This window comes from Rhinoderma darwinii, chromosome 10 (genome assembly GCF_050947455.1).
Source record: "Rhinoderma darwinii isolate aRhiDar2 chromosome 10, aRhiDar2.hap1, whole genome shotgun sequence".
Lineage (NCBI taxonomy): Eukaryota > Metazoa > Chordata > Amphibia > Anura > Rhinodermatidae > Rhinoderma > Rhinoderma darwinii.
Window position 1 is genome coordinate 71,410,381 of NC_134696.1, and position 18,229 is coordinate 71,428,609.

Here is an 18,229-nt window from a genome sequence, read left to right on the forward strand (position 1 = left end):
CCTACATGCAAAATTAAGGGAACCCAGCAGCGACTGCATCTTTCTTAATGTCACCTTCCCCCTGGTTTTCACCTCCCTTACCTCCTCCAACAATGCTTTTACCTTCTCGACAGGTAACCTACATTGGCCTTCCAATGAGTCTATTTCTATGCCTAGATATGACAACTTTGTTACTGGCTCCACTGTCTTTTCTTGTGCTTTGGGGACCCCCAAATCCTGCAGTAGCGCTATAAACTTCTGTAACATTACCTGGCAAATTTCTGACCCTGCTGGTCCTACTAACAAAAAATCATCCAGGTAGTGGGCAATTGTCTCCCATCCGCACACCTGCTGCAAAGACCAATGCAAAAACGAACTGAATGCTTCAAAATACGCGCATGAAATGGTGCAACCCATGGGTAAACATTTATCTACAAAAAACTTTCCCTTGAAACAACACCCTGTGTATTTAAAACTCTCCGGATGCAATGGTAACAATCTAAAAGCGGATTCAATATCTACTTTGGACATCAATGCCCCCTTTCCACATCCTCTTACCTTTTCTACCGCTGACTCAAATGACTGATAATGTACCTCGCTTACTTCCTTCCCTATTGCACCGTTAACTGACCCCCCTCTTGGATAAGACAGGTGCTGAATCATCCTGTACTTACTCTCTACTTTCTTGGGGACCACTCCCAACGGTGATACCACCATGCCCTCGACCGGTGGAGCATCAAAAGGCCCCTCTATTCTCCCTAAAACTACCTCCTTCCACAACTTCTCCTCCAACACTCCTGGTAATACATCAGCCGATCTCAAGTTTCTAAATTTTTTGGACCCTTGCACCTCCCCCTCAACAGGTAATTTAAAACCAAACTTAAACCCCTCCTCCAAAAATCCTGCTTTTTCCCTATCGGGATAAAGCCTTAGCCACTCACTTAGCCTGTTTATGTTCACTGGTGACTGCGCCTTTTGCAAACCCGCGAAAGGAATTACTGGGTTTACCTTCAAATTTTTTCCCCCTGCACTCCACCTGGGGATGCCCTGCCCCACATTTTGAGCACACGTGTCTAAATCTACATGCAAACCCCCGATTACAGTTCCTTTCGTTATATGCCCAACAAACCATTCTGCCCTTGCTGACTTGGTTGGGCCCCTTGGCCCCTGTTCCCACCTGAGCCCTCTCTCTCCCCATCAATCTGGACTATAAATCCAAATCCTTCTGGCTAAAACTCAAAATCTTACTTCCTACCATCTTTTTCCTAAAGGCCCTGTCGTACTCCAACCAACCCTGACCCCCGTAAAACGCATGCGCATCAACCACCAAGTCCATGTACTTTAAGATGTTGATGCATTGCTCCGGTCTGGATTCTACCCATACACTGGCGTAAACTAGGAAACCCTTGATCCACTCCACAATGGTCCTCCACTGTTTCCTATCCGACTGACCACTTCTCTCCTCCTTTGCCGCTACCGCTTCCCTTGATAAATCAAAAATATCTATGTACTTCCCTTCCCTAATACGTTTCAAGACTTTCTGTGGCAAATGTGCATATGTTGGGGACAATGAGCATGCGTAAGTATCCTGACCGCCCGCCGCTAACACTTTTTCCACTAATGACCTATTCATAGCCTGACCCCCTGCCCTTCCTTCTCCTGAGTTACCTTTACTTTTTACTGCCTTCAAACATTTTCTTAAAACTTTAAGCATCCTGCCCTCGCTGCTGGTATCCTCCCCCTCTGACCACAAGTCCCCTTCGGATGAATCGGAATCAGACTCAACAAGCTGCTGGACCTCCAGGGCTCCCCTCTCACCATGACCGCCTTCTGCGTTGCTGCTGCCCGTTATCTCCGTCCGACCTCCGTCAGCTGCTTGTTGTGGTCGATCGCTGCTCTGTTCTCTGCAATGACAAACACTGAGTATATGTTGCCTGATACATTTCTATCACCCCATGGGCCCATATTAGCCCCGGTTTGCCCCTGTTGTTGGGAACTATACTCAAGGTTGGAGCTTTGGCCCCACCAAGGGTTGGGAGGGGGCCATAAGGGGGAATGGGTGGGTTATTAACCTGGTGAGCGTTTAGCATGCCCGTCGGGGCACCTTGAAAATTGCCCTCCCCTTGAACATGTGTCCCATTGAACGGGTAAAAACCCTGTTGTGAGGTGCCCGGGAAAATACGTGGGGCGGGGGGGTGGGATGTGTACAAACTGTTAAGGGCAGGGTTAGCTGGGTAAAATTGGGCTGGGGAGCCCAATTAGGGTAAGGGGCGGGTGGTTGAGAGCATACAGGGGCGGGGGCCCCCACCCACCTGGCCGTACCTGAGGGAGGGGGGGGACCGGAGGTGGCGGAGGACGGGAGAGATGTGCTGGGGGGGTTATACTGTGTTGGGGAAACGCTGAGGGCAGAGAGCGTAGCGGCTCCAGCCAAACCGCTCACTTCCGGCGCCGCCGGAAGTGACACTGATGAGGACTTCCGGCCACGCGGTACGGGCGCACGGGGAGAGTGTGTACCAGCGTTGGAAGAGGGGCAGCGCCTTGTGGCAGTTAGGGGAACCCGAGCAAGTCGGGAACGGGCAGAGGAGGACGGAACAGTACGAGGCTGGAGGGGGGGATGGTGGACGGATGCGGGAGGGGGGCTAGGCGGACCCACAGGCCTGGCGTGGGACTGGGGCACCTGGGAGACCCTTTTTCGGTAGGGAACCGACTTACCCGGATTACTGGCGTCCCGAAGACGCCTGGGGACCACGATCTTCATCCTTGGCCTCGTTCCAGCATCCGACCCAAGTTCCATTCCAGCGACGACCTCACCACCCGACTTCTCCTGGGACAATTTCTTCTTTCTTCTTTCCTTTCTTCTTCTGTGTCTTTTCTTCTCCTGGTATTAAAATCTTCTTCTGTGTCTTTTCTTCTCCTGGTAAGTAATGTCTTACCTCTCTGCTTTCTGTACTTATAAACCCTTATCCTGCTCCCCCTCCCCTATCCTCATTACTTATGCGCTCCTATAGTTCTTTCCACTATCACTCCCCTTTCTCCACTTATCTCACAGTGAACAATGAGTTCACCCTCCCCCTCCAGCCATGCTGGTGCCATTGGCCATGTGGCCAGCACCATTTTATATCCCTTGCTTCCTATAACCACCCTCATCAGGGACACCCTGGCCCACCTTATGCTTCCTCGGGCCTAGTCGTCCCTCGTCCTAAACAACTATATTAATTGGTGTCATGGTTCGGCTTCAACTGCAAAGGGGAGAAATTTCCACATGGCTTAAACCTTCTGTAAAAAGGGCAATATATGACAAAAAAAGGGAAATTGGAAAATACAAATCTGAGATTACATCTGTAGCCTTTGGTAATGATAAAGAGCTTAGTTAAATCTGTAAAAGGTAATAAAATCAGCAAAAATACAAAATGAAAGGCAGGTGGCCAATGATAGTAAAACAAATCCCAAAAAATTCCTCAAGATGTAAATGCAAAAAAGCCAAGGTCTGAACATGTAGGACCCCTAAATAGTGGTAATGGGGAGTTGGTCACAGGGGATCAAGAGAAGGCAGAGTTACTAAATAGGTTATTTAGCTCTGCATATACAGTACAACAGAAGAAAGAGCAGCTGATGTAGCCGGTGCAAGTGTTGTTAAGATATCAGTTGATATAGTGAATTGGCTGAATGTAGATATGGTCCAAGCTAAGTTAAATAAAATAAATGTACACAAGACCCCGGGGCCAGATGGGTTACACCCTAGAGTTCTTAAAGAGCTTAGTTCAGTTATTTCTACCCCCCTAATAATGTTCATAATATTTAGAGATTCTAGAGTGACTGGTATAGTGCCAAGGGACTGGTGCAGGGAATGTGGTGCCTATTTTCAAAAAGGTAATTATAGACCAGTAAGCTTAACATCCATCGTGGTGGGGAAAATGTTTGAGGGGCTATTGAGGTGTAGCGTCCATGGCCGCGGGACGTCGGGTTTACTCACCCCCAACGGCCGCAGCCATGGATCTGTGAGCGCTGGCTCGCATCTCCTTCCTAGCAGAAACCAGCATTCACTTCCGCTCCAGTCCGCTGTGTCCCGTAGGGTGCGCACGCACACTAGTGCCCGATCTTAAAGGGCCACCGTGCACACATTTGAAAATCATCATTATCTACTATACATGATTTCCTGTACTTTAAGAAGGGCCCTGCCCTTCTGATCCTTGCCTTGCCAGGAGCGCATTCAGGAGGTTCGACAGGAGAACCGGGGTCACAGATTAGCACCCTCGGTCCAGAGACCACTATTGCTCTCCTAGTGCACTACCTGAAGAAGCCATGCAGGTAGACAGAGTCCGGTTGTCCGAACAAGAGAAGCAGTGCAGATGCTCTTCTGGATTATGTATGTATGTATTGTAGCCTTAAGGGTCAGTTTGTGCGCCAATATCCACAGAAAATGGGAAACTCCAGCACCTAGGGTTGGTTGGAGAGGCAACTCTAGGTGTGACGTCTCCAAATGTCAAAACCTCTTCCAAATTATCGATTCCTGTGGCCATCGTCTCCGGAGAGACGTCACATCCCTGCTCTGCCTATCTTGAGAAGCTGCTAATTTCATCCAGCAGGATCTAGTGGATCGCTTATATCTACCCATAGTTCTTCTGAAGAGACCTCTGGCTGTTGCGTCTGTGAATAGTCTACCATTGCCCAATCCGATTGTGTTCATCACGGAACCATTGACACTACAAGTCAGAGCTCTTCACTCTGAACAGATCGCCTTCCTGGTATTATCCAAAGCTATCAATCCTATCTTGCTGGGTCTGCCATGGCTTCGCCTACACGCTCCGGTTCTTGACTGGAGTTCCCGAGAAGTTCTTCAATGGGTTCCCAGATGCCATAGCCATTGCCTGTCACAAGTTTGTCCTGTTTTGCCCCCTCTGCCTCAGTCACTCTCTGATCTACCTTCTCAGTATGCTAGTTTTGCGGATGTCTTCAGCAAGCGAGAGGATAAGACACTGCCTCCACATCAGAATTATGAATGCCCCATTGGACTGGTTCCAAATGCTTCTCTTCCCCGTGGATGGGTATATCCTCTCTCCTTGCCAGAGACCCTATCCATGTCAGCCTATATCAAGGAGAATTTGGAGAGGGGTTTCATCCGAAAGTCTTCCTCCCCGGCCGGGGCCGGGTTCTTCTTCGTTAAGAAGAGAGACAGATTTATTCGACCCTGCATTGACTACTGTGGTCTTAACCAGATCACGGTGAAGAACAAAGAACCGTTGCCACTTATATCCAAACAGTTGGACCATATACGAGGAGCCAGGATTTTTTCTAAATTAGTCTTTCGTGGGGCTTATAATTTGATCCGTATCCGTCAAGGGGACAAGTGGAAGACGGTGTTCAACACCCGAGGCGGGCACTACGAATACCTGGTGATGCCCTACGGACTGTGTAACGTTCCCGCACTCTTTCAGGAATTTGTCAATGATCTCTTCCGAGATCTCCTCTATGTCTGTGTTGTAATCTATCTCGATGATATTTTGATTTTCTCCCCAGATCCGACGACTCATCAGAGGCATGTCCGTCAGGTTCTACTGCAATTAAGGGAGAATCATTTATATGCCAAATTGGAGAAGTGCATCTCTGAAAACAAGTCTTTGCCCTTCCTGGGCTACATAATTTCGGATCAAGGTCTCAAGATGGATCCTGAGAAACTAAAGTTGGTCCTGGAATGACAACGTCCTCAAGGGCTGAGGGCCATACAGTGTTTTCTGGGATTCACCAATTTCTACCGGCAGTTTATTCCAAACTTCTCATCACTGACTGCCCCTATCTCTACCCTAACCAAGAAGGGTGTGAACGCCAAGATGTGGACTCCAGACGCAGAATCTGCACTTATTTTCCTCAAGAAAGCCTTCACTTCAGCCTTGTTCCTCCATCATCCTGACGTGTCTTGGTTGTTCTCATTGAAGGTGGACGCATCTTCTGTTGGTGCAGGTGCACTTCTGTTCCAGAGGAACTCCAAAGGAAAGGCAGTAGTGTGTCGCTATTTCTCGAAACTTTTTTCTTCTGCAGAGCGCAACTACTCTATTGGGGATTGGGAGCTACTGGCCATCAAATTGGCTCTGGAGGAGTGGAGACATCTGCTAAAGGGTGCAGCTCACCCCATCCTGATCTACACTGACCACAAGAACCTTACCTATACCCAGTCGGCCCAATGGCTGAAACCCTGTCAAGCCAGGTGGTCGCTGTTCTTTACCCGATTTCAATTTGTGCTCCACTACCGTCCTGCTGACACGAATGTGAGGGCGGATGCCCTGTCCAGGTCATTTGAGACGGATGACATGGTGGAGTCCCTTCAAAGTATCATAGACCCGTCCTGCATCGTCACTGCCAATCCTTTGCAGGTTAGAGACATCCCTCTGGGGAGGACTTTTGTTCGGTTGGCAGACAGGAGAAGAATTCTCCGCTTGGGACACAGTTCTAAACTGGCTGGGCACGCTGGTGTTCGTATGATCCGAGACCTAATTACTCATCACTTCTGGTGGCCCACGCTACCCAAAGATGTTGTGGACTTTGTCTTCCTGTACGGTGTGTGCTTCTAACTAGGTTGCTCTCCTCAAGCCTGCCAGCCTGCTCCAACTTCTGCCTGTACCCAGTGTCCCCTGGCAGCACATTGCGATGGACTTTGTCACAGACCTTCCTCCCTCAGCAGGATGCAATACTGTCTGGATGGTGGTGGACCGGTTTTCTAAGATGGCACATTCTATCTCGCTGACCGGCCTTCCTTCGGCTCCCTGACTGGCCAGTCTGTTCATTCAGCACATCTTCCTCTTGCATGGCTTTCCCCATCACATTGTGTCCAATCGGGGGGTTCGATTTACCTCAAGATTCTGGAGAGCCCTCTGTTCGCTCCTGGATGTGAGATTGGACTTTTCCTCAGCCTATCACCCCAGTCCAATGGGCAAGTCGAGAGGATCAAAAAGGTTATGGAGAATTATCTCCGCCACTTCATCTCCTTGCAGCATGAGAACTTCTTCCATGGGCCGATTTCTTGTATAACAACCACACAAGTGAATCTACCACTTCCACACCATTTTACATTGTGTACAGTCAACATCCTAGAGTCCTCTTCCTGTGTCTACATCTCAGGTACCCGCTGCTGACTCACCATTTGGGGACTTTCTGCAAATCTGGCAACAGACTGGGTCCTTTATTTTGCTGGCAGTCGATCGCATGAGGTGAAAAGCGGATACAAAAAGAAGAGATCTGCCACAATATCTTCCAGGTACCAAAGTCCGGCTTTCCTCACGGAACATTCATTTAAAGATGCCTTCATACAAGTTTGCTCCCAGGTTCCTCAGACCTTTTGAGATTTTGCAACAGATAAACCCTTTCTCCTATAAGCTGCGGCTGCCTCCTACCCTCAGAATCCCCAACTTCTTTCATGTGTCCCTCCTGAAACCAGTGGCCCTGAACCGCTACAGTAAGTCTTCCAGTTCCGCAGTTGCTCTCAGCGGTTCATCTGATGTGTTTGAGGTGAGGGAGATCCTGGACTGCAAAAGGGTAGGAGGAAGGACATTATATTTGGTGGATTGGAGAGGGTTTGGTCCTGAGGAGAGGTCCTGGGAGCCGGAAGAGAACCGCAGTGCCCCTGCTCTCATTAAGAAATTCCTCTCTCACTCTGGCCCCAAGAAGAGGGGGCGGAAGAGGGGGGGTTATTGTAACGTCCATGGCCCGCATCTCCATTCTAGGAGACACGAGTGCTCACTTACATTGCGGTCCGCTGTGTCCCATAGGGTGTGCGCGCACGCTCGTGCCCTGTCTTAAAGGCCCAGCGCTCGCACATTTGGAAATCATCATTATCTACTACACATGATCTCCTGGACTATAAGAAAGGCCCTGCCCTACTGATCCTTGCCTAGTATATCCCATGTCAGTCTTGCAAATGGTCCATTAGTGTTACCCGTGCCCTGTTACCTGTATACTGTATCCCGTGCTGTGTTCTTGTTCATGAGCCTATTAGTGTTGGAGTCGTGTCCTACTGCTCCTGCTGTCATTTGCCATGTCCAATGTCTTCTGCCACGTCTAGTATTATCCGCCACGTGTGGCGCAACCTGCTGCACCCACCTCCATCCGTGTTGAAGGCCACTGTCTAGTTCAGGTACCTTTTGTGTTACGAACTGCTATAGACTCTTGTATAGACTGTGACTAGGCCAGCTGCCTCTCCACTACGGTGGAGAGGCCTAGTGGGTCCACATACCCTGTGATCGTGACATGAGGAACTATATACACGATTATGTGACAAAAAATTGTATTATAAGTGACAGCCAGCACGGTTTTACTAAGGACAGAACCTGTCAAACCAACCTGATTTGTTTTATCAAGAGGTGAGCAGAAGCCTAGACAGAGGGGCCGCTATGGATATAGTGTTTTTGGACTTTTCTAAGACATTTGACACTGTCCCTCATAGACGTCTAATGGGTAAATTAAGGACTTTAGGTTTAGAAAGTATAGTTTGTAATTGGATTGAGAATTGGCTCAAGGAACGTATCCAGAGAGTTGTGGTCAATGATTCCTACTCTAAATGGTCCCCGGTCACAAGTGGTGTACCCCAGGGTTCTGTCTTGGGATCAATATTATTCAACTTATTTATTATCGATATAGAGGATGGGATTTATAGATTTCTAGTAATAGATTTCTATTTTTGCAGATTACACCAAGCTATGTAGTATTGTTCAGTCTGTGGAGGATTTTTGTAAATTGCAAGCTAATTTGAACACACTAAGTGTTTGGGCATCCACTTGGCAAATTAAGTTTAATGTAGATAAATGTAAAGTTATGCATGTGGTTAAAAGAAACTGCATGCATCATATGTCCTAGGGAGAGCTATACTGGGGGAGTCATTTGTTATGAAGCATCTGGGTTTACTTGTAAATCATAACCTAAATAACAGCATGCAATGTCAATCAGCTGCTTCAAAGGCCAGCAAGATATTGTCGTGTATTAAAAGAGGCATGGACTCGTGGGACACATGTTCATAGAAAGGATGCCCTGGAGATGGAAAAAATACAAAGAAGAGCAACAAAGCTAATAATGGGCATGGAGAATCTAAGTTATGAGGAAAGATTAAAAGAATTAAACCTATTTAGCCTTGAAAAAATATGACTAAGGGTGGCATGATTAATTTATATAAATATATTAATGGCACATACAAAAAATATGGTGAAATCCTGTTCTATGTAAACCCCTCAAAAAACAAGGGGGCACTCCCTCCATCTGGAGAAAAAAGGTTCAACCTGAAGAGACGATAAGGCCTCATTCACACGGCAGGGTTTCCCGGCCGGGTGCCGGCCGTTCATAAATCGTCCGGCACCCGGCTGCATTAGGAATAATAGACCCCTAATGGGGCTATTCACACGACCGATTTTTTGATGGCCGGAAAAACCGGCCATCAAAAAATAGGACATGCACTATCTTTGCCCGGGTACCCGGCCGCCCGGCTCCCATAGAAGTCTATGGGGCCGGGTAATACACGGCCATCACCGGGATGTGTCCCGAGTGATGGCCGGGTTTTCCGGAGCCTGCGCTCTATCTCCTCCTCCTCACAGCGCAGAGTGCATGTGAGGAGGAGGAGTTGATGCCATTCTGATGAATGGCATCGCAGTACTCGGTGTGGCAGGGCCGGGGTGTACAGCAGGTGGAAGGGAGCGCTGCGCTGGCTCCCTTCCCCTGCTTGAAAAGCACCCTGGCCCGGCGACACCTTCGATGGCGCCGCTAGCAGCTGCAGCTACTGCAGCGACGCCACTATAGCAGAGCAGGGAGGTATCTCCCCGCTCTGCTATGTGCTAGCCACACTTTAGCTCCTTGAAGGAGCGGAATCCCCGTGTTTTTGGGGATTCCGCTCCTGGACAGAGCGCTTGATGTCTCTGTCCATATCTTGGCAGTGACATCAGGGGAAACTCCTGAAGCGGAATCCCCAAACACATGGGGATTCCCCTTCAGGAGTTGCCGCTGATGTCACTGTCCGGATCTGCCCGGCCCGGCACGGATGCAAAACTGAATGCAAACCGGCCGGGCAAAATGGCCGATTTTACCGGCCGACACTCGGGCTCGGGAGCAAACCGGTCGTGTGAATCCCGCCTAAGCCTTCTTTACTGTGAATCTATGGAATAGTCTACTGCAGGAACTGGTCACAGTAGCTACAGTAGATGGGTTTAACTCCTTCCCACCGCAGCCATTTTTCAGATTTTCATTTTCGTTTTTTCCTCCCCACCTTCCAAAAGCCATAACTTTTTTATTTTTCTGTCTATATAGTCCTATGAGGGCATGATTTTTGCGGGACGAGATGTAGCTATTCATAGCACCATTTATTCTGCCATATAATGTACTAGGAAACGGGAAAAAAATTATTTGTGGGGTATAAAATAAAAAAACAGCGATTCCTCCATTGTTTTTTGCACTTCGTTTTTACGGAATTCACTGTGCAATTAAAACATGTTAACTTTATTCTGTGGGTCAATACGATTATGGTGATACCAAATATATATATATATATATATATATATATATATATATATATATATATAGTTTTTTCTAAATTTTACTACTTTTACAAGTAAAAACCTAAGTGTAAAAAAGAAAATTAATTTTGTGTCGCCAAATTCTGAGCCATAACTTTCTAACGATTTAAACGCCACGGTCGCTATTGACTGCGGCATTTAACGAGTTCCCGCTCGTTACTCTGAAGTGTCAGCTATAGCATACAGCCGACACCCGCATCACATGGAGCGGATTCACTCCGTGAGCCTGTTCCATACTTCCCCTACCCGACTTTGGCGTATGGATACATCAGATGTCGGGAAGGGGTTAAAAAAGGCTTCGATAATTTCCTAGAACAAAAAAATATTAGCTCCTATGTGTAGAAATGTTTCCCTTCCCTTTCCCATTCCTTGGTTGAACTTGATGGACATGTGTCTTTTTTCAACCATACTAACTATGTAACTATGTAACGCATGAGCAGAACAACTCTTCATGGATTTCTACTATTATACCAGCTAAACCTTCCTGATGCCGTATTTAATAGTAGCACCTTAAGCAATTAATTGGTTAATTTGTGTAATGAGGAGTGATTTATGAATAACAGGGCAAATAGATAGGCATTATTGATGTCAGCACTTAAAGTTATTGCTAAGAATAATCTCTCTGAAATACATGATAAAATGTATGTGTTGCCAGTGAATTATTCAATTAATTAGAATTTCATATTTTTTTCCTGAACATAATTACGGGCCGTAATTACGGGCCCATAGACATCTATTGGCCACGGGTACCTCCCCGTATGCTTACGGGAAGGTGCCCGTGCCGTTAAAAAATATAGAACATGTTCTATTTCAGGCCGTAATAACGGCACGGGCAGGCCCATAGAAGTCTATGGAGCTCTCGTAATTACGGGTGACTTACGGGAGCGTTGCTAGGCAACGTCAGGGGATAGTCACTGTCCAGGGTGCTGAAAGAGTTAACTGATCGGCAGTAACTCTTTCAGCACCCTGAACAGTGACTAACGATCACAATATATATCAACCTGTAAAAAAAATAGAAGTTCATACTTACCCAGAACTCCCTGCTTCTTCCTCCAGTCCGGCCTCCCGGGATGACGTTTAAGCCCATGTGACCGCTGCAGTCAATCACAGGCCAATCACAGGCTGCAGCGATTACATGGACTTCCGCGTCATCCAGGGAGGTAAGACTGGATGTCAAGAGGGGGACGTGTCACCAAGACAACGGCCGGGTAAGTATGAAATTCTTTTACTTTTTCTGCGGAAAGGGCTGTCCTTTCTCTCTATCCTGCACTGATAGAGAGAAGGGCTGCCGATTACTGCAGTGCAATTTTGCAGCGAAAACGTGCCCATGAATACGGGTGGAATACGGGTGACACCAGACCCGTATTTACGGGCACAAGTCCGTAAATACTGGTGCAATACGGGTCGAATACGTGTGACCAAGGACCCGTATTTACGCCAGTATTTACGGGAGGACAAAAATATGTTCGTGTGCATGAGGCCTGAGATCTGCATTAAATTTCATAATGTTTATCTTAGCTGCTTAATGTTTGTAAAGAACAAAAAGTCTATTACAAGTAGAAAAAAAAAACAATTTAGGTAAAATATATTTAATCAGATTACTGTTTGAACCTTGAGATTTGGATGAGAAGTTTTTCAGAAAGTTTAGATGAAAATATAATGTGTAAATATACAACTTTAACTATTAGTAATTCTAGTTTGTTTTTTTTCCAATCCTGCTGCATGCAGTATATTACATCTGTGTTAACAAATAAAATATAACAAGAATTTTGCATTTACATAATGAATCATGCATGAGTTCAGCTACATTTTACATCAGAATGAATTTGGCAATCTAAGAGAAAAAATATATGTTTTATTCTCACTGCATTACCAATACTAATTCTGGGGTCTCCTCCTTTGAAGGTGGCGGATAACTCCAATCCATTTCTCAACAGGATGTTGAACAGAGAAACCATCACAAGGATATCTTTTAGAAGTAAGAACTCTGAAGATCGCATGGGGTAAAGCAATATCCTTTTAACTTGCAGACGTTGGAGCAGAAATATGATCAAAATGAAATGTGTAATATGTTATCAAGTCTCCAGTGGAAATTTGACCTGATCATACAACTGATTGATAACATAATTCTGTTCAGCCTTATCTAGGGAAAGGTCTAGTAGTTCAAATGTATACAGGGCCGGCTTTAGATAAAGTGTGGCCCTGGACAAGTATAAAGTGGGGCCCCCAAATGCTGAATTAGGGCAAGCATATATTGTAATGGAGGATGCCATTTTTATTTGCATCTGTGTATGTGTCTCTTCACGACGCATACACAGATTAAATATGGCAGCTACAGGGCATAGGGGATAGGAACGTCTCCCGTTCCTATCTCTTGTGCTTCTGCCATCTAGCTCTGTACTGCGCATGCTCTGTGGCATGCGCAGTTCAGAGCGACCCAGCGTAGAAGCCGGTATGTAGGGGGAAAGCCGGCGCCATTTTGGTGAAGACCTGCCGGAACTGCATGTGGGTGTCTTGCATGTTTGGGGGGGTTTGTGTGGGGGGGGCATGGGTGCGTGTGTGGGGGGGGGGGGTTTGTGTGTGGCACGGCTGAATGTTTGGGGGGTTTGTGTGCGGAGGTGCATGTGGGGAGGGTTGTGTGTGGCCCGGCTTCGTGTTTAGAGGGTTTGTGTGGGGGGGGGGCGGGAGTGCGTGTGGTGGGCGTGTGTTTATGGGGGGTTGTGAATGCGGGAGCATTGGCGTAGCTATAGGGGTCGCAGCGGTCGCAATTGCGACCGGGTCCCGAAGCCAGGGGGGCCCACGGACCCCCTGCACCACATCAATAAAAAGTTACTATAGTAACTCGGGCCGCGGGCCCCTGTTACTGTAGTAACAGACTGTACTTACCTTCCTGGTTCTGGATCGCAGCGGAGGTCCTGACGTCAAGCGCTGTGCGCAGCGCATGACGTCACAGCGCTATGCGCCGTGCACAACATCGAGAGGACAGGACCTCCACCGCGGCTGGAGAGGAAGGTAAGATTAGTAGCCCTGACTGCTAAAGCTGACTGGCGGGGTCCGACTCCCGGGACCCGCCAATCAGCTGTTTTGAAGGGGCCGCAGCACTCGTACGAGAGCTGCTTCCCCTTCATTCTGGTCACACTGTGAATCGGTGTCGGCGATTCACAGTGTGAGCGAGTAAGTGAAATGAAGGGGAAGCAGCTCTCGTACAAGTGCTGCAGCCCCTTCAAAACAGCTGGTTGGCGGGTCCCGGGAGACAGACCCCGACACATCAGCAATTGATGGCCTATCCTGAGGATAGGCCATCAATGTTTAGGGACTGGACAACCCCTTTAAGCCTACGATGTAGCAGGCTTAGAGGGCCCATGAGACAGGATCACAGATTGTGTGATGCTGTGTGCTGGGCCCTGGATCTAAGCCAATCACATGGTAGGCTTAGATACATGGCCCATGTGTGATCCTGTCTGATGGGCCCTGTATTTAAGCCAACCACACGGTAGGTTTAGGTAGGTATAAGATTACTGTCTGCTGGACTCTGTATCTAAACCTACCTTGTGGTAGGCTTAGATACAGGATCCCACAGACCATATCACACATGGGCCCTGTATCTAAGCCTAACACATAGTTACATAGTTACATAGTTAGTACGGCTGAAAAAAGACACATGTCCATCAAGTTCAACCAAGGGACGGGAAAAGGGAAGGAAAAATTTCTACACATAGGAGCTAATATTTTTTTGTTCTAGGAAATTATCTAACCCTTTTTTAAAGCCATCTACTGTCCCTGCTGTGACCAGCTCCTGCAGTAGGCTATTCCATAGATTCACAGTTCTCACGGTAAAGAAGGCTTGTCGCCTCTGCAGCTTGAACCTTTTTTTCTCCAGATGGAGGGAGTGCCCCCTTGTTTTTCGAGGGGGTTTTACAAGGAACAGGATTTCACCATATTTTTTGTATGTGCCATTAATATATTTATATAAGTTAATCATGTCCCCCCTTAGTCGTCTTTTTTCAAGGCTAAATAGGTTTAATTCTTTCAATATTTCCTCATAACTTAAATTCTCCATGCCCCTAATTAGCTTCGTTGCTCTTCTTTGTATTTTTTCCAACTCCAGGGCATCCTTTCTATGAACTGGGACCCAGAACTGAACTGCATATTCTAAATGAGGCCTCACTAATGCTTTGTAAATTGGCAATATTACTTCCCTGTCCCGTGAGTCCATGTGTTACTAATCGTTTTTTTTTGTGTTTTCCTACAGGTTCGGTCGTTGGACTACGTCGGATTCCAGGACGACTTCCATGACGGCTTTTTTATTATCAATAAAATGGTTAATGAGGGTTGTCTGTTTTTTTTTTATTTCAATTAAATATTTTTTCTATGTCCTTCTGGTTTTTTTTAAACTATATTACTACCGCCTTAGTAATGGCCGCCGGCTGATTGACAGCATCCATTGCTAAGGCAGGGCTTAGTGTTAGCCGGTGCAGAGGCTAACACTAATCCCCTTTATTACCCCGGTACCCACCGCCACCAGGGGTGCTGGGAAGAGCCGGGTACCATCCAGTACTTGACCATCTGTAGTGATGGCCGGCCACTGGGGCGGCCGCAGGCTGGTATTATCAGGAGGGGAAAGGCCAAAAACAGTGGCCCTTCCCACCCTGGTGATACTAGACTGCTGCTGCTTTATTGTATCTGGCTGGTTATGAAAAACGGGGGGGACCCCATGTCATTTAAAAAAAAAATATATATATATAATTGGAAAGAACGATGTGGGCCCCCCCCCCCCCAATTTTCATAACCAGCCAGATGCAGCACAGCAGCAGCATTACCAGGGTGGTAAGTGCCACTGTTTTTGGCCTTCCCCAGCCTAATACTACCAGCCTGCGGCCGCCCCAGTGGCCGACCATCACTACAGATGGTCAAGTACTGGATGGTACCCGGCTCTTCCCAGCACCCCTGGTGGCGGTGGGTACTGGGGTAATAAAGGGGATTTTAGATGTGCTTGTATCTTTTTAAACTTTATTATCACCGCTGGCTGATTGACAACCTCCATTACTAAGGCGGGGCTTAATGTTAGCCGGTGCAAAGGCCAACACTAACCCCCATTATTACCCCGGTGCCTGCCCGTCACTACAGATGGTCGGGTACTGGCTCGTACCCGGCTCTTCCCAGCACCCCTGGTGGCGGTGGGTACCGGGGTAATAATGGGGGTTAGTGTTGGCCTTTGCACCGGCTAACATTAAGCCCCGCCTTAGTAATGGAGGTTGTCAATCAGCCAGCAGTGATAATAAAGTTTAAAAAGATACAAGCACATCTAAAAAATATTTTATTGTAATAAAAAAACACAACCCCCATTAACCATTTTATTGACAATAAAAAAACGCTGTCATTGAAGTCCTCAAATCCGAAGTCCAACAATCGAACCTGTAAAAAAACACAAACACACAAAATTAATCAGTAACACATAAAGAAGCAAAATTATTATTCTTACCTTTCCTGGGTCCAGCGCTGGAGCTGCAATGTCAGCGAGCTGAGTCCTGTATCTAATCCTATCATGTGTGATACTGTCTGCTGGGCCCTCTATCTAATCCTATCATGTGTGATACTGTCTGCTGAGCCAATGTATCTAATCCAATCATGTGTGATACTGTCTGCTGGGCCACTGTATCTAATCCTATCATGTGTGATACTATCTGCTGGGCCCTATATCTAATCCTATCATTTGTGATACTGTCTGCTGAGCCACTGTATCTAATCCTATCATGTGTGATACTGTATGCTGAGCCACTGTATCTAATCCTGTCATGTGTGATACTATCTGCTGGGCCCTATATCTAATCCTATCATGTGTGATACTGTCTGCTGAGCCACTGTATCTAATCCTATCATGTGTGATACTGTCTGCTGGGCCCTATATCTAATCCAATCATGTGTGATACTATCTGCTGGGCCCTATATCTAATCCTATCATGTGTGATACTGTCTGCTGAGCCACTGTATCTAATCCTATTATGTGTGATACTGTGTGCTGAGCCACTGTATCTAATCCTATCATGTGTGATACTATCTGCTGGGCCCTATATCTAATCCTGGAGATAGGGAGATAAAAAATGGAATATCCGAGGGCGCAGCTGTACTGGAAATGGCTTTTATTTGTACAACAACAACAACAATGTGTTTCAAGGCCGTACCGGCCTCTTCGTCAGGTTAGGTACAAGTGTTAGGTCTATTCATGATGACTGTGCATTTATAGCTGGCCTAGGAATCAGTACCGGGTTAAGTTACAGGTCAAAGGTCAAAGGTCAATTGTGTAAGCAAGGTACGGCAGTGAGGTATAAAAATAAAAATTATTCATTTAGAAACAAAACAGTTTTTCATTCATATTAAAGGTATAGACAAAGATACAAAACAAGGATCGTAGGTTCAAAAATATGAATAAGCATTTTTTTACAGAATGATAATAATATAAAAATAATAATATTAAATAAAACAATGATTAAAAAACATTAATGACAATATGTATAAAAGTATGTATAAAAAGATCATAGATGCATTTCAAGTGGAATGTCTCCGCAGTGTGTTTATTCGTTAGTTGTAGTATGAAGTTTTTTATTATTGTTTTGTATTTTCAATTTAAAACATCGTTTATTCCAAACTGTCAGTGGTGTGTATCATCGTCCTGGTGATATGACGCTCCTAGGTATGAGTCATATTAGCAAAGTGCGGTAATGAAGTGTGTAAGTTGTTCCCTATCAGAGAGCAGACCCGTTTTACATTAATATTCAAAATTAGTGCAAAAAGATAGAATAAGCATCTCATATATAATCATGGAAAAAATGATTTAGAAACATGTAGAAATATATGTAGAAATATATACAAAAGCCTATTAGAGATGGAGCATCTTTGAAATGTGTATTTATTCAATGGGGGTGTTTATTTTTTGTTTATATGTACTTCAAATGTTTGGTGCTTATATTTTAGAGTATCGTTCTTTCAGAGCTGTCAGTGGTGTGTATCGTTGTCATGGTGATTTGACGCTCCTGGGTATGAGTCATTCATGCAGAGAGCGCTGCTGCCGACTCAGAGAAGGGAGCCGTGCGGTTCGAGGAAGATTGATCGGAACAAGAATACACAGCAGCCACGGGTGAGAGAATTGCCTGTATTATAGCGCACAAATGTTGGTATATTCGTTTGTATATATATATATAGGATGATTCCTATATATGTTGCTCTTAGGGTTGTGAAAACGGAGTTACATAATGGTCTCTGTTACTTCATTGAGACCTGTTGGTTTTAACGTCTTGAGTTTATACATCCAGAAGATTTCTCTTCTGCAAAGAATATTATAACGGTCTCTTTGGTTTTCCTTAATGTGATCGATCGGGGTGATGGTGAAGCAGTTAAAATCACTATCATGTGCTAGTGTGCAATGTCTGGATATACTGTGGAGTAAAAATTTCTTTTTGCAGTTGGATCTATGTTTGTTTAATCGACAATGTAAGGGTTGGATTGTTCTTCCCACGTATTGAACTCCACATTTACAGTTTATGAGATAAATCACGAATTTTGACTGACAGTTTAAGTTTTCATTGATGTTAAATACTTTTCCTGTTTGTTGAGACCGGAAAGTGTGTGTTTTATCAGTAATCGATTGACAGCACAGGCACCTAGTTGTTCCGCATTTAAAGCTGCCTATTTCAGATGATTGATTCTGT

At 46.0% G+C, this 18,229-nt stretch overlaps 1 protein-coding gene across 5 annotated transcripts in view; it reads left to right on the forward strand.

Moving 5' to 3' along the window:
• LOC142661486 (carbonic anhydrase-related protein 10-like) overlaps positions 1–18,229 on the forward strand; it is a 676,742-nt gene that overhangs the window by 433,446 nt on the left and 225,067 nt on the right. For all 5 annotated transcript variants that reach the window (XM_075838886.1, XM_075838887.1, XM_075838889.1 and 2 more), the window contains one exon: positions 12,429–12,501. In XM_075838886.1, coding sequence (XP_075695001.1) covers positions 12,429–12,501 — 73 coding nt within the window. The remainder of the gene's footprint in view (positions 1–12,428; positions 12,502–18,229) is intronic.